The following is a 17,684-nucleotide window of genomic DNA, read 5'->3' as shown; positions in this document are numbered from 1 at the left end:
TCTTTGTTTGGATATTTATAATCTCCCCTTTTTGTAGTTCACTGGGGATGTGATTTCAGATAGGTCATCTGGGGTGCCGGGTGCTATATTAAATATTCCTAATTTTCTGTTAACAAGATATTATTCAGCTCCCTCTGTATGGGTCACGAGGGTGGTGGCTTAAGATAGGTTTCATCTAGGTCCTCTAAAATATTCTTGTTTATTTATAAGATATTTATAAGCCCTTTGTAGGTTACTGGGGTGGTGACTTTAGATAGATCGTCTGGGTCCTTTATAAATTTAAATATCGTTTTTTCGCTAATAAGTCCAGGTACTGGGGGCTGACTCCTTATGCATGCTATTTTGTTACATACTTATTGCAAATAAATCATACTTATATATCTGTTGAACGTCTGACAAAGGCGCAAATCACTGGTTCCGTTTTCATTATTTTGTCTGGGGTTAATTAGAATTATATAATCATTCATAACCAATTACAATCGGCCTCTTATACATCACACTAATTATAATTATATCATGCTTATTAACATCATCTTTTGATGTGATCAATCATTATTACGTGAGTACATTAAAATCTATTACGCATAATTAATACTTCTATAATTTAATACTTAAATACAGACATTAAGGGACGCACCATTAGATTCTCAGGATGGAGGTAGGAAGTTGGGGTCGGGGATTTTTTTTTTCGCCTCCGAACTCCGAAGGCGGCAATTTTTTTTTAATTTCATGCATTTATATATATATATACAGTTAGGTGGGGAAATTTTTTTTAATGTTGGCGGAAATGTTTTTTTTTGTTTGTAGTGGGTGAAGTTTTTTTTCAAAACTTCCTACCCCCACCCTGAGAATCTAATGGTGCGTCCCTAACATCACAACATTCAATACAGGTTTTATTTTTGGCTGTGTGGAGTTCAAAGCACGTAAAAATGGTGTAATTGCTTGACATTCAGGATTCCGATGCAATTTCATTTTCAACAAAATTAAAGATCCCGTTATAAAATAAATGTTGGCCGGAGCTGCAATCGGGTCAGTAAAGGATAAGACTTCATAGCCGTGCCATGATATTTTTTGGGTGAGGTCTTGCAAGCCTTGCTGCCCGGCTGGGTGGATCAATGAAGACCCCAGGTCTACGGTTTCTTTCAATCCTGGGGGAAGATGTGGGCTTCGGTGCACTTCGCAAATGGATCATTGGATATATAATCTGACTTGCTTGTTTAGTTCTGCAACGAAAATAAGGAAATAGAACAAGTACTATGATATCAGAAGCATGAGATGAAAGACAATGTAAGGTAAATCACAGTCTATGGGTAAATACGAGGGGGTATCAAAAAGTTTTAGAAATCGCCCAGAAGTGAAATAGCTTTATCAATGAAATTTTGTCAGTGCAATCACTGGTCCTTATGTACATTATGGTCCAAAAATGGTCTCATAGGTATGTTTACTTTTTTTACAGGTGCCACTAGATGCCAATAACCCGCTGCCCCAGTTACTGCGCATAACCTGCAAGATTGAGAAAATTGAGGCAAGCAGCATTATTAAGATCCTGCTTTTGAAGGGTTGCAGTGCCTAGAAAATTGATGATGAAATGAAAGTTATCTTCGGTGGTGATGGTGATATGTCACTGTCACATTTTGGAAAAGGAATTTTTATTTAATCACAGATTTTCTGGGCACTGTAACCCTTAAAATGGAACTTAATCATGCTACATGCCTCAATTTTCTCCATTTTGCTGGTTATCAGGCAGGTAGTGACATCTAGCTCCTGTAAAAAAAAGTAAACATACTTATGAGACCATTTTTGCACCATAGTGTACATAAGGACCAGTAATTGCACTGACAAAATTTCATTGATATAGCTCTTTCACTTCTGTGCGGTTTCTAAAACTTTTTGATACCCCCTCGTACATGCTCAGTTTGCGAGATAGGTGTTGCGGAGGATAAGTTTCATGGCTAAGGACTGCCTCTCAGTGGTGTAGATTTTTTTGGGGGAAGCCAGTTGGTGAAACATTACTGAAGTTGCCTGAGGTCTATAGGGAATTCTGACTCTTGGTACACATCGCTTAAAAGTATTACTAAATAGCGCAAAGCCTGCGAAAATGTGAGGTTTGTAATTTAAAATATGCACACACACACGCGCGGCGTCAACATGGGGGGGGTGGTGATTGTATGGAACTCGCATCCTCCTCCATTTTAATTCCTATTAAATATTTAAAAATACTAGGAATCATGACGAACGGCCAGACAATTGATACGAAAATCTAAATGGGGATGCATGTATCCCAGACCTGTTTTATCTTTGGTTCAATACATGTATGATGTCATTTTATGAAGTGTTGTGTGCCCGAAGTAGACAAAAACACCTGTTGCTAATTTATTCATACTCTTAAAGACCCATATAAAATTAACAGATGTGGAAATAGGAGTATAAACTGACCAATAGATCCAGTTGTAGTCCTACTAATTCATGGCATATTGGATGGCCTAGGGGAAAGTTAGCCCATATTAGCAAGACTATCCTTGCCTTCAAGGTGAAACAAACCTACTCATGTTACCCTCTGGCCATGGGCTGGCCTGGTATCAGATCTTACCCAGGGAAAGATGACATTCCAATATATGCCTTTAAGCGTCCCCTCCCCCGGGCCCCTCCACCATATGACAGGGGATTCCCCGAGATGGTGTCTCACACTCTGTTCGGACCAATCAGATTATGAGTATCATGGTGGGTCATTAGCATACGTAATTGATTGGGTCTTTTTGTCCTGAGATTCAGATTGTATTTAGCTGAAAAATAAATACTTTGCCGTAAGAATGTACATGTACGATTTGAACTTACTTTTTCGCAAGCCCCAAGTATACAGTCCATCTATGTAAATGTAAAATATTGTATTGTGATTTAATTGTATAAAATATTACAATATTAAGTTATTTCTTATGGATCCTGGCAATCAACTTCTGGGACTGGATGTGTTGTCTTCTTCGTGTCATGACGCAAAATCCCTGAATGTCATGAAATTATATTTTTCACTTACGGATAATGATGTTGAATATTCCAGATATTAAATTGTAAATATTGTTAAAGCGCTCGGCTCAGTGTGCGCGATGTGCCATACATGACTTTTTTCGTAACAATGGTCCCATATACTTGTTATTAATATTGCCCGATTAATTAACAATAATAAATAAATAATATACAGTAAAACCAACAACACATCAAATTAATGGATGATCGTATCATGAAAAATGATATAACATGTTGACATGTGATTGAATGAAATGATAAATCAGATGATATTTGACCATCAGGGAAAAAGATAGACATATCACAAAGTCATACTCGGATGATATTCACTTTTACAGATACACAAGAACTTCGAGTATGCGTTTGCAAACTGTCGCGATGTCGGCCTGTTTTCCATGGGAGATCACTGGCCGGGGATAACGGTGATCATCGGGTCGGCTGGCCCCCGGGGATGGCCCGCCGCGGACGGTTCATTTTCCCCGGGAGCTGCATTTAAAAATAAAGGGCCAGTCATGCAAGGGGCCGGCTAAAGCAGTCACACTGGCTCTATTATTTTGAACCAACTTTGGCATTAAAACCCAATTAAAACTATATATTTTAACGATGCATAGGCCTATCATTAAAAGTAACCGCTGAAGAAAATGGTAAATGAAATTTACGAGACTGAACTTACGTAGGCCTATCACTATTTACCCATAAAGCCTAATTAGAGACTTGAATTTCTACTTCCACGTTAACATAAAATAACTCAATAAACTCAATATTCTGATAAATGAATTAGCACTGCAGTTCAGCCAAACTGTACCGCATGACATTACCTTATTGAAAGGAAATTGCCCGGCGATGTCACTCAGATGATCAACATAATACTGTGGGTAATCATTCTCAAGTGTTTATTGACAAAGCACTTGACACTTGGTAATTTCATCAGCAGCTATCAAGCGTGTTATACCGTGAGAGCGTGTGTTGTACCGTGAGATTGCGGTAGCTTTGAGTCATATACCAAACACCCAAGAAAACTCGGAACAGCTGATTTAGACCACTTAAAGTCAACACGCGTGTTGTAATACGGATTTTCAACACGCAAATAACACGGCAAAATAAGCGTGGCACACGGTCACTTACACGCGTCAGGTACTGTAGATATAGGCTTCCTTAACCCTAACTGAACCAAGTCTTACTAAAGCTCACCGCTGTACGACTGTGCGTGCATGCATTCCACGTGACGCAATCAGCCTAAGTCATATTTACCCAAGGAATCACTGCCCGGGGCACCGTAACCTCCTTGGCTACGGGTCGATGACCTTCTGCAATTGATATAATATAAGGCCTGATCTTTCACAAGGCCATAGGGGAGCACTTAGCATTACCAGTGCAAAACTACGTCCAACTGACCCGGAGGCTCACTCGCAGATCATCGCAAGGAGCTTTCATTGAACATCAGGCAAGGATTGACTACCATAAGTTCTCCTTTGTCCAAAGACAATAAGGGATTGGAATATTATTCCATCCAACATCACTAGCATCCCAGATCCAGAACATTTTAAAATTGCCTTGGGTGATTTCATTAGAGCCCAGGATGGGAACATTAAAGACTAAAAAGTCCTAACTGCGCACACCACAATCCTATGCGTCTTGTTCCACCAGGAATGTTGCACAGTAAGTTCAGTAACTAAAGAAGAAGAAGATTTTGAATGCTTATTTTGTCACTACAATTGTAAGAAAACATGCAAAATTGCATATTTTTGGCCCATTTTCCCTCATATTGTCCAAATATTAAAATTTTACTTTTATTGGCAGTTAGAACTAACTAAAGGATTAGGATTTAGTTATGTTTCATTTGGCAAAACAAGATTTAATTTTTTTTTTAATTCCAAAAAATGAGTGCTGTTTTTTCTGAAATAGGGAGTAATTAAGGTGCCCTACATATACAATGTAATGGATATGCCAAATTTGACCTTCCATGAATGAGAAAATAAAATTCATTTTGCACATCAACGTTTTTGTAGAGTGAACAGCTGAACAGTGAACAGTTCACACAATGACACAAACATATCGCACATACACACACCTGCACCCCCCCATCTACAGACACATTTTTGTGTATGATGTGTATCTAATAATCATGATATTGGACTTTGTTTGCCTTGATATGCTAGATGTATGGCCGCTATACGCGGGAACTAGGACAGTATGCCAAACGTGAAGCACAACGTCTAAGAGATGAACAAGAAAGGAGAAGACAGCTAGAGGATGACTTATTGAAGTATGAAGAACGCACATACTGGCACAGGTCCAAAGGTAATTATGGAATTGTGATTTTTATGCCAACGCTAACATATATACAAACACATTTTGAATTTACTCAAAATCACTCCAATGTGACTGATTTTTTTTTAGAAGTTCACGTAAAAATCGCAATAAAAAAGTATGTTTTAAATATCTGAAGTTAAGTATTTTAAGTAAGTACGGTACTGTATTCGCACATTAATAAACATTGAGTAAATTAGTTTCCAATGATTTTTTACGTTTTGGAAAAATAAGGGTAAAAATAGAACATTCAGGGTATCAATACCGTATTTCGTCAAATAAACGCCCCCGGGGGCGTTACATTTTCCCAAGCGGGGGCGTTTATTCAAGGTCAATTTTAGAACGATAATTCCCGTTAAAATCATTAGGTAAACTAAAAACACACGCTAAAATGACGAACTATGAACTAGAAACACTGACTTGTGGTGCACTTCCAGGTTGCTGATCCAGATTTTCGCCAATTATTGACGATGTGCGCAACTTGGTAAGCTTACTACACAAGATAGCATGGAAATATCGGCATTTTTAAAACATCTTGGTTGAAAAAAGTGGTGGGGGCGTTTATTTGAGGGGGGGCGACTATTCGACGAAATACGGTATATTGCTTTTAAGCAATTAAAATTTTAAACATAAAATTTTAATTATTAATTTTAAACAATTAAAATTGTTAAACTTCCTGGGATTGCCATGAAGGGGGATATTACAATAATGCATACCTTCTGTGTGATTATGTACATTTGTACAAACATGCGAGTTCAGAAATCAATGCTCCACACTGACCACATACAAAGTGAGGTTCCCCAAAAATGTTACAAGTTTTGTGTCCAAATAGTGAACCAAATTGACATTATTCACCTGCTTTACCAGGCCTGATGTTTGTCAACAATGCAAGCATGGAACAATTGACAATGAAAAAACTAGTCACTAAAATTAAAGATACCGTATTTCGTCGAATAAACGCCCCCGGGGGCGTTACATTTTCCCAAGGGGGGGCGTTTATTAGAGGTCATTTTTAGCACGAAAATTCCCGTTAAAATCATTAGGTAAGCTTAAAAGTCACGCTAAAATGACGAACTATGACCTTTTGACACTGAGTTTTGGTTCACTTCCGGGTTCGGATGCAGATTTTCGCCATTTATTGCTGCTACTCGCGACCATGTGAGCAACTTGGTAAGCTTGCTACACAAGATAGCATGGAAATATCAGAATTTTTGAAACATCTTGGTTGAAAAAAGTGGTAGGGGGCGTTTATTTGAGGGGGGCGACTATTCGACGAAGTACGGTAAGCTTAAGATGTAATTCAGGGATGTAAATCTTCTGGAAATTTGGCAAAACAAAATCCGGAAATGTAAAAAAAAATTGCATAATTGGATGATGATAATTCATCATAAAAAGAGCCAAAAATAACTTTTTAGGAGGGTGGTGATCCCCTGTAGCCAGCCGCCTGGCCAAGGACCAGATGGATTTTCAGGAAATTGATATGTTGCCCATTTACATCCCTGATGTATAACATCACCATTATTTACATGTACAATAAAAGAACTGCATCAGTCTTCTATTTCATTCGTAAGTGGTGCGATTACAATTCCAATATTCTGATAATGCGTAGGTGGTATGGTAATATTTCGGTGTAAATGAACAACATACAATGTGGTCTCTGAACTTTAAAAAGCCATAATGTATGATTTGCTCCACAGCAATGCCCTCAATTTTTTTTGAATTTCTACTTTTTGCACCATTGTAATGGCCATTGTTGTACATAATGCCCTGTGATAGACTAAGCCTGACGTGCTTTTAATTACAGTAAAATTTAACATTATAAAACCGGGTTTTATGTAAGGCCGTCGGTAGACGGAAGGCGTTGATGGAAAAAAAATTGGGTTAACAATAGACTATTTTTTACCCAGGGTGACAGAAAAAAGGGGATAATTGTAATAAGATAATGATGAAAAATTGTGAATGAAATTGAATTTTACATACAAATTTTGTGTTTTTATGTTGGTACCGCCTATTATCCTTTTTTTTTTTTTTTTTTTATTTTTTTGCTACGCCACTGGTTAAAGAGGCACAGTCGTGTTTTGGCTATGACCTTTAAAAAATATATTTTTGAAAAAAATCCCAACTGACCGACCCAATTCTGAAAAAGGAGGACAAGTAAACATTTTTTTTTTTTTTTTTGCTTCAATAGTTTGCCTTGATGTATTGCTTTGTCAAAAACTTGTCAACGTCAGATCTTGAGATTTGACGATTGCCGACAATGTAAATTCTACTCAACAACAGCCCTAGATGTATGCATAGATTATAAATTATTATTTTTGATAATCTATGATGTATGTATGTGACTGGGCCTTTAGATCTAGATGTCATTAAAAAGTGATGATGGCTGCCCAAATAGTAAAGCTTGTGTGTGTGTGTGTGTCCAAATCAGTGAACCAAAATGACATTTTGTTTTATTTTATTTTATTCTTTAATCCTGATGCGATTCACCTTGGGTGAACAAGATAATTTTGGCAAATTTATGCCAGATGAATAAAGTGCTTTTAATCCCATAAAAATGAGCTTTAAACCTGATGGCATCTTAATTTATTTAAATTGCATGGATACAGCTTTTGTGATAAATTAACTTTGAGTTGACCGTAAAAGTTGTCCACAAGTAAATCCTTGAAGTAATGAAGAAATGTGTTAGCATTAGCAAGTTGCTTTTTTTGCAACAATTACTTGGTATGCAAAAAGCAAAAATAACTGTACTGTTAAAAAATTCCACTACATGTAAGGCCATCTTAATTTAAAAGTTTGTCTCAAAGCCCCACGCTCAGTAAAATCACCCGCTTTTTTGCGCGTTATTCAGTTTTTGCCGCAGTTTTTTTCCCAAATCCGCCACACAAAAGTCTCGCATCTGACATTGCCATACGTCAAACTAGCCTAAATCGTAAAAATCATCATCTTGACCACAGTGAAACCTCCTTGAGATATGAAAAGGTGGTCTTTATAAGTTCGTCCCACAGATAACAAAAATTAAAGTAAAAAAAAACCTCTAAAAACATTGTGTTCCTCATTAGGTTTTTAACTTGCGAAGGGCTTTGAGACAAATTATTAAATTAAGATGGCCTAATACAGTGTTATTATTTCAAAACCGACTTAGAAAGAGCTTAGTATTTCACAAGAATTCGATTTTACCCTAAATGGGGCCTTAATTCCCACTGTTGGTTTGCCACAGATAAGCTGACATACTTTACACCTGTTTTATTGATGACAGACAGAACAGAATTTACATGGAAACATTTCAGACTTGACAAATTCCCTAAGGAGCTTGCACCAGAAGTGGGATGACCATGTTAATTAATCTATGATTCATATGTAATTTTCAAAGAACTATTTAAAATTAAAAAAGGTTATTAGCAGAAGATGCAGCATAATGGTACATTGCATAAGTTTGAACAAAAGTAATTTTGGTGGCAATGGCATTTCCTTTATCAAAATCAACACATGAGATTTAATTTGTGAAGTGTTGTTTTTAATTGCTTGAAACAGCAGATATGACTTTGAGTCATGTAAAGTATAATATTGGCAAATCATACATCTCTTGCAGCGGAAGTATTAATAATAATATTTAGGTATTTGATGTGAAATGCAGTCACATGCAGATCCATAGCCCCTTCCCAACCAGCAAAACCTGATGATCATTAAAGGTCAAGCAAAGTTAATTTTGAGTTCCTGGTTTTGTTTGGTTGTATGTGTTTTTTTGGTTTTTTTTGTAGTTGTACAGTAGGCCTATACAAATATTATGAGTACAAATTTAACCAGGTTATAAGATTTTCATGGACTGTTCCATTTCTACAAGACTTTGCTGAAATATTCGGTCCATTGTATGAATATTTTTAAAGTATTCAACATTGTTTAGGGACCGCTCATAAATACTTTGGTGGGGGGACTGGGCAAAGTGTGGGGGACACAAAAAGTTTTGAGTTGTACAAAGGGGGGACCAAAAGTTATGGTTACTAAAGGAGGGGGTCAAAAAGTTTTAAACAAAAAATACCAAAAGAACAAGAGCATACAAAATTTTTGCGCGCTACGCGCGCATATGTACCAATAAAGCCCGTTTTTACCACGATTATGGCCCAATGAGTGTAAAATACATCATTACCGATGTCCCATTAAAGCCTTTACATGTATTCCACAGTCGCTATAAGAAAAGGGTGATTATGTATGTATCCCACTGATAATACCGGGTCAAAATGATGCAACCAGGATTTTTTTTTGTCTTTGCCCCGAAATTTATATTTTGCCCCCGACCAAGAAAGCTGGCTACGCCCCTGATAAACAAGTCCATATCAAAACGTTTTAGCTGTGATAGACCCTTTACAAACTGCGACTTATTACTTATTTCCAACACTGTTTATAGGGATCACAAGGTCAAACGAGATCTGTGCATATCGTTCTGTGCAGGCTCATGTTACCAGTCGTAACCTTTTTGAAACCTCACTATACCAACCGCCTCACTGCACGTATTGTATACAGAGTGCGGAAAGACCAATGGTATCTGGTTCACGAGAGGTGATTTGGGGCTGTTGCTGCAAAAGTTCAATACTAGTTTTTTAGATTTTCCGCTGTTTGCGAGTGAGATACTTGACAAATCAGATTCTTTCTTAGATGATTGGCTTGGAAACATCCCAGGCTCCAATTGGATACCAGGAAGCAGGTATACAAATGGTGTCATGACATTGAAATGCTTTGAGATAAATGGTCAAAATACGTAGAAAATCAGTGAAAAAGCTGAAAAACGCGGATCGCAGGCAGAGAATGAAGCAATATTAATGCATAGGTGAAGGTGAATAAAAATTATTTGCGAGTGAACTATATCATCTACATTATTTTCGATACGATCATAAATTGCAGGACATTCTCATGTTTGTTTTGGTGTAAAGAAGCATGATATAGGACTAATAATTTCAAAGTTATGATTTTAGTAATACAAATGTTTTGAGAAAATGTCTGATTTTTGTTGATGTCAATGGATGGTTGTAATGGAATGAAATAAGAAAATGATCAATGGCGCTTAGGGTACCCTAACGTTTTGATATGTTAAGTATTAAAAATCTTGAGTATGTGCCCAGATGTTGCTCTGAATTTCCAATGGATAGCGACGGGGGAAGGTGGGGGCATGTGCCCTGGGCGCCACTCTTAGGGGGCGCCAAATTAACCAATTCAGCATCGATTCTGCGCCACTCTAAGCGATGAAAGTCAAAATGCGCTTTGCGCGCATATCAGGACAGAGTCATTTGAAAGATCAATTTAAGATATTCTTTCATTATAACCAAAATTAATTAGTGGTAGGCCCTATTTGTGCTCCGGGCGCAATAATTATTTCAAGAATCGGGAGCGACACCTAGTCCTATCCTTAGCCCTGGGTGCCACAAGCCCTAGCTACGCTACTGTCAATTTCCCTTTTTTGTATTACTTTTATTTATTTATTGGTTATAAGAATGAAACAAAAGTTAGAATGCATAAATTGAAATCAAACTTCATACAAGTCACAGCGTGTGAAAAACACCTTAAATATTCAGGCCTATAATTGTGACTGAGTTTGCACAAATGGAGTAGCCCCCTCCCAGACTGTTTTTTAACCTCTTGGAAAGCTGAGACGAATATACCTAAAGTATATTCGTCTCAGTTGGAAAGGGGGGGGGTCAAAAAAGTTTTATATGTCTAAAGAGGGGGGTCAAAAAAGTTTTAGGTTCTCTGGAGGGGGGGGCAAAAAAGTTTTGACTCCAAAATTTCCAAGTGCCCAGCCCCCCCCCACCAAAGTATTTCTGAACGGTCCCTTATAACTCAAATTCCTTTTCTTCCACTTAATTTCATAATTTACCAGGACAACAAAATAAACTAAAAAATATCTAAAATATGTTTATTTTAGAAGCAACACCCATAATTTTTGGTTAGTCCAGGTGGTTAGCATCCATAGAAAGTTAATGCTACACATGCAGTTATTACTTAAAACTGTGAAGTCACATTCCTATCCTTATTCATCTGCAATATGGTATGGGTGAATGCAAGCATTTGGAGCATTACGGGATCATAACGTGCAGACAATGGAAAATTAAAACTGCTCTCACACGGAGTGCAATACCCAGAATAGGAAATATATCAGTTGACAAATTTTATGTATGGTATATATTCCTTTAATTTGCTGAGAAAAAAATATTAATAAAGTTAAATGTTATTCAATTCAAATTTTAAGATTTACTTGGGCAGTTGATAGGAAATTGATTTTGCTTGACCTGGTTGATTGATCATTTGATAGATCAATCAATCTATTGATGAAGTGATAAATTGTCAGCTCATACATGTAGACCAAAATTACCAGTAAATTGACAGTCAGTGTAATTGATCATTCTAAATTAACCACTGTAACATGCAAGTTAAAACCCAAGTGTAGCTATGTTAGATGTTCAGTAGTGGATTCTCCTGTGGGTCATTGACATGGATGTCAAGTGTAAAACTCACACCATAATTGAAGCTATTTGGATAATTACATTTGGATAAGTGCATCAGTATAAAGTGCGATATTATTCTCCATAATGCAGGCATTTTGACAGCATGAAGTAAGGTTGATAATTGCAATGGCTCCCATTTTGAATTCCATGAAGTATAGCCTTACATATACCCAATAACTAAGTTTGCTGGAAAATGTACAGCTTGAGCATGAATGTGTGTAGACATGTATTGGCCTGTTACTATGATGTAGGGCTTCCTGTTTGAGGTTCAGAATGGGTTTCCTCTATCAGTTGACAAGTTCAGGGGCCACTAAAGGGATACCTATAAACACAAACAGACGAACAAACACAAATATCTCCCTAAGTTTACACACATCTGTCACAAAAAGACCCCCCGATTTCTATTTGTACATTTTCTATGCTATGTGAAACACCAAGTACAGTAATCTTAATGTAACCATGATCAACACTAAGCTATGAGAGTCCTGGACCCTTAAGTTTTACCACTTGAACCCAAAAAAGTGGTCTTCTTACTCTTCTCATATAGAGAGTCTCAATCCGGAAGTGGCAGAAACAAATTACCCTTGTATCACCCCGTTGAAGAAGCATGTAAATTGAAAAACAAAAAGCAGCCATAATTTTTGAAAGTAGTTATAATATCGTTGATACAACTACAAAGTTTTATATTCACAATGTGTGCAAAAGTCAATTTCTTTGCCAGTTCTAATTATTGTAGACTACATTTTATTAAGAACTGTTATTCAGATCAAAACAATGCCGTTGAATATAAAATTTGTTAAAGCTAGATTCTGATTGTATTTTTGGAATTGCTCAGAATTTTGTTGCCAAAATCCGCATCCTCCATTTTGAACTTGACAGTGGCACTGAATTGGTTACACATGGTGTTGCATTACCATTAGGCCATGTAAAAATAATTGTTTGATGAGGGTTGCATGCTACTCGAAATGTAGGGTTAGTCAGTCAATTTATTTTGTGTGAAACTTGAACATTACTAATTCCTGAGATACATTTTAAGAAGTTATGACAAATGTGGCAACTTTGTTTTTGCCCCCCCTGCACCGATGCCTTAAAAAATTGGGGTGGAGGTTCCTGAGCTACGGTCAGTGGGGAAACCCTAACCATATAATTATTTTCTATGGCCTTAAGGGATCTAGAATGAGCATTTATTGCGTTTCGACAGTATTTTTTGTGGGACATGAGAGCACCTCAGACCTAGTAATAGTTTGTCTAAGTCTTTCAATCATATTCATAATCAATACCGTGTGAAAAGTTGGTATGAATCGGCATGTCGTAAATCTTCTTTGAAGGAATATGTCCAATTTAAAAGACTCCTCACTTAGAAAACTATTTGCTTGACAAATTAGATTTTTATGGTGCAAGTATGAAGTTCAGAGCACGATCTAATACACTCTCGTTAGATAGAAAGTTAAGCATTTGGGATTATAACTTAAGTGGTATATGTACGCTATGTAATGATGGCACAGAGGATATTTTACATTTTATGTTTAAATGTACAGCACTAAAGGGTGTCAGAGATGACGAACTAAATATCCTAAGGAATAACCTTTGCAATAATGGTTTCTTTTATGTTTGGAATATTTTTATATGCAGTGAGATGAATATCAAATTACGTTTTGCTCTAGGTAGTAATGTATCTGATGGTCATGGATACGTAGGCCCACCATTCTCCACAGAATTCCAAAATATTATTGATGATATGTTTGATTCCTATTGTAAATCGTACATAAAACGTGCATGGTCTTTAAGGACACATTTGAAGGCATTATAAATAATGTCTTTATTATTTTTCTTTTTATATTCAAGTTCTGATTAATGTCCTTGAGTAGGCTACTAATTAATGTACATATAATGAGGTTTACTTCAGTGTAAATATTTTTTATTTTTTATTTTCATGTTTGAAACGTATCATTTGTATTTACTGCTGTTTAATTTTAAATTAATTTAATTTTGTTTTATATATTTATTCACATTGTTATTATTTAAATGTTTTTGGATGCACCATCATATTAATGAGTGCCACTGATGTAAAAGTGATATCCTAAACTAAACTAAACCTATCGAATTGCATTCTGAATACGAAGCATGTCTTTCTGATATCAAATAATTTTCATTTTTTGAAAATCACAATATAATACAAATTTTATGACAAATTATAAAAATTTGGATATATTCTTATGTATGTAGCTGGGAGAAAAAGCCGACGGTCAATTGAAAATTTTGACCTTTCATATTGAAGATATGGATTTTTTCCCAAAAAGACCTAATTTTTTGGTGTTTTGGGAAAAAAAATCCATATTTCCAATACGAAAGGTCAAAATTTTCAATTGATCGTCGGCTTTTCATCCCACCTACATACACTACTTTAAGTATAAATCATCAGATTTGTAAAGTTTACTTGAGTACTGTTAAATATCAAAATATCAATTTTTAATGATTTGCCATAAAATGTGTATTAAATTGCAATTTCAAAAATCAAAATTATTTGATATCAGAAGGACATTCTTCGTATTCAGAATGCAATTCGATATGTTTGATGTGCTCTAATGTCCCAAAATAAATACTGTCCAAATGTTCATACCCCTTCCCTTAAAAGTATCTTGCATTTAATACTGGTAAGTGCTTTATCAAATGTACCTTGAATTTATCAAACTTTTTTGATTTTTTTTTGTTTTAATCAAGTAAGATAGCGACACATTCCTCTTTCATTCCACCAGAGATTTGTCAACATTGAAGTAGAAGAACTATGAAAAATAAAATGTGCGGCTGGTTTATCTGTTTCACTCCGCTTTTTCAAAGTGCAGACAAGTCTAGAAGCAATTTATTTTAGTGTGACATCAATTTATGTTCAGTAGTGTCTAGAGAGTTCAGTGTACGTTGCAAGGTAAAATTACATTTCTAAGTGCTAGCATAAATAGAGACAGGGATCCATAGCATCACCTGTGACCAGTAAGAAAAACACTTCAGAATGGTACACTATAAGGCTAAAGAAATGTAATTTAACGTTGTGATGATATTTGTGTGACTGTTGTCTTATGGATACTCCAAAGTTGAAAGTCTACATAAAAGACTGCCGCTGTCAGAGATGCCAACATCAAAGCTCTAAATCTTGTAAGGCTACAGATTTACGCAACTAGATTGTGGTGATATTTGCATAATGCGCATTTCTAAGGCGTATCTCAAGAAGTTGCTAATGAACTGAAATGTGTTTGGAAACTATCACCGTTTGTGAATTTACTGTTACATTTGTTTCGCTCACTAGGACATTAATCTCTCATTCTGCAAAAAAGCAGCAAGGATTCTATAAAAATAATGCTTTTAAGAAGCGAGGACTTTTAAGGAAAGTGAACTGCAAGCGCAATGAAAGTGCATCATTGGTGTAGAATGTTTGCAATTGCCAGGTGTTTCATATCATTTCTTGATCAATGATACGCATTTGGAAATCTCATACCAATTTCAAAGTTTTCTTTGTTTGCACAAGGAGATGAGTCTCTTTGAAATGGATGTTTATACTGACCTCATTTTTTATCATCTTTTGCAGCCAATTTTAGATGGTTTCGAGACTGGGTGTTTACCAAAATCGGTGAGGATTGGATCTTCTTGTCACTGCTTGGAATTATTATGGCATTATTATCATTTGCAATGGACTACACAATAGCAAAATTTCAAACAGGTAATATTGTGGATTAAGTGAGTCAGTGAGTGAGTGACTGAGTCAGTGAGTGAGTGATTGAGTCAGGGGTAGGTGAATGAGTTAATGAGTGAGTGATTGATTGAATGAGTGGATGAGAATGAAAATATTAATGACAGGGAGTGAATGACTCTGTGATTGAGTTGGTGGTGTAAGCATGAGTAAGTAGCTAGCAGGGTTCCTGCGGTCCTTGAGAGTCCTTGAAAGTCCTTGAATTTGAAAACACCTTTTCTAGGCCTTGAAAATCCTGGAAATTTGCACAAGGGTCTTGAAAGTCCTTGAAAATTGGAATTGTACCTAAAGTATAATTTTGACAAAATTTGGGGAGTGGAGAGGAGCTGTCAATTTTGTCAATATGTGCCGCATGGAGAGCCGCATCATGATTTTTGTGTTGTGGTAAGTCCTTGAAAATCATGCTTTTGGACCTTGAAAGTCCTTGAAAAGTCCTTGAATTTTAAAGGCTTCAAGGTGCAGGAACCCTGAGCAAGATATTAGGAGAGAGTAAATGAGTAATTTAGCAAGTTACTCCTGTGATTGAGTTAGTATTGAAAGCATAAGTAGAGCTAGTGATATAAGTGACCAAATGAGTGACGGATTGAGTTGTTGTAAGCGTGAGTAAGTAGCTAGATATTAGTGAGTGAGATAGTGAAAGAGTAACTGAGTGAGGGATTGAGGTCCGGGGGTACTCAGTACAAATGACCATACGGGACGTGCATAAACATGGGTAGCATTTTCAGCCTTCTGGTATATCAATGACCCCTTTTTCAAAGCCTATTTTGGTATATGAATGGGTCCTTTTTTCAAAATTTTCTCATTTTTTTCGGAAAACAGCCCAATTTTTCCTTAATCTAGCCAAAATTTTCAAAATTTTGGGAAAAATTTGTAAAAACTAAGACAATTTTGGGTAAATTCGGCCGAAAAATTTGACTTTTGGTATATCAATGGGTCCAAATTTCTTGACAAATTGGTATATTTATGGGTCTACTTCCAAAATCTCAGCGGCACGTCCCTACCAAAACCAAACTTGAGTACCCCCCCGGGATTGAGGTACATGTAATTGAGGTGGTGTAAGCATGAGTATAAAGTAACTAGATATTAATAGTTTGAGTGAGTGAGTACTGTAATTTAGTGAGTGGCTCTGTGATTGAATGGGTGTTGTAAGTGTCAGTGAATGAGTAACTTAGTGAGTTGCTTTGTAATTGAATGCATGGTGTAAGTATAAGTAAGTGGCTAGATATTAATAGGACTGAGTGAGTGATTTGTGGTGTAAACATGAGTAAGTGACTAGCCAAGTATTAAATATTCATAACCTCATTAATAAACGCGATGCGTGCGATCCAATTACATTTAGTTATTTGTGAAAATGCGAATGCAAATCGAGGTCATTAATATCTCACAATTAACCGCAAAATGCGTAATTGTTCCAATGTCGCACACAATTGACCGGCGCTTTGCATGTTGTTGTAAAGTCAAACAAACTGGCTTGCTGCGCTGGCTGCCATATTTGGATTATGCGCTACCATATTTGCACAGATCGATTTTTGGAAAGGGAAGATGTATTAATCATCTATTTTTATAAACTTTTGAGCAAAATTTTGTGTTATTTTGTAAGGTGAAGAGATTAAAGTGACGGTTATGAATGAGGTTAATAACTTTGCATCGGTAATATGTCGGGCATTGTGAAAAATCTAAACATTTTTCTTTAGACCTCGGAATATATTCCTCGGTTCCAAAGGCAAAATGTATAGATTTTTCACAATGCCCACCAAATAACCGATACGCAGTTATTAACCTCTAATTAATCCAATTTTCATTTGTTAACATGGTATGTTTTTTAATCCATTGTAGCCCATGTAGAACTATTCCGAATGCTGAGTTATAGTGCTGGTTTACAGTTCCTGGCGTGGGTTGGGTTCCCTGTGGTATTCATGGTGTTTTCTGCTGGTTTTGTACATTTGGTATCAGCCAATGCTATAGGTAAGAACATTTAGGTGTTGTTTTTGTTTGTTTTATTTCTCGATCAATTTTTGAAATCACTTTGTTGTTTGTTCGTTTTTTGCTCCCTGTTTGTTAGATGGTTTAAAATTGAGGAAATTCATGAAGGTTGTGATAATTAAAACATTAACTTA

At 36.3% G+C, this 17,684-nt stretch overlaps 1 protein-coding gene across 4 annotated transcripts in view; it reads left to right on the top strand.

The window, feature by feature from the left end:
• LOC140157326 (chloride channel protein 2-like) overlaps positions 1-17,684 on the top strand; it is a 65,789-nt gene that overhangs the window by 8,967 nt on the left and 39,138 nt on the right. For all 4 annotated transcript variants that reach the window (XM_072180472.1, XM_072180470.1, XM_072180473.1 and 1 more), the window contains exons 2-4: positions 5,181-5,322; positions 15,406-15,537; positions 17,404-17,532. In XM_072180472.1, the coding sequence (XP_072036573.1) occupies positions 5,181-5,322; positions 15,406-15,537; positions 17,404-17,532 (403 nt within the window). The remainder of the gene's footprint in view (positions 1-5,180; positions 5,323-15,405; positions 15,538-17,403; positions 17,533-17,684) is intronic.

This window comes from Amphiura filiformis, chromosome 7, assembly GCF_039555335.1.
Source record: "Amphiura filiformis chromosome 7, Afil_fr2py, whole genome shotgun sequence".
Lineage (NCBI taxonomy): Eukaryota > Metazoa > Echinodermata > Ophiuroidea > Amphilepidida > Amphiuridae > Amphiura > Amphiura filiformis.
Note: the sequence above shows the minus strand (reverse complement) of the source record. Positions and strands in the feature narration are given on the sequence as shown.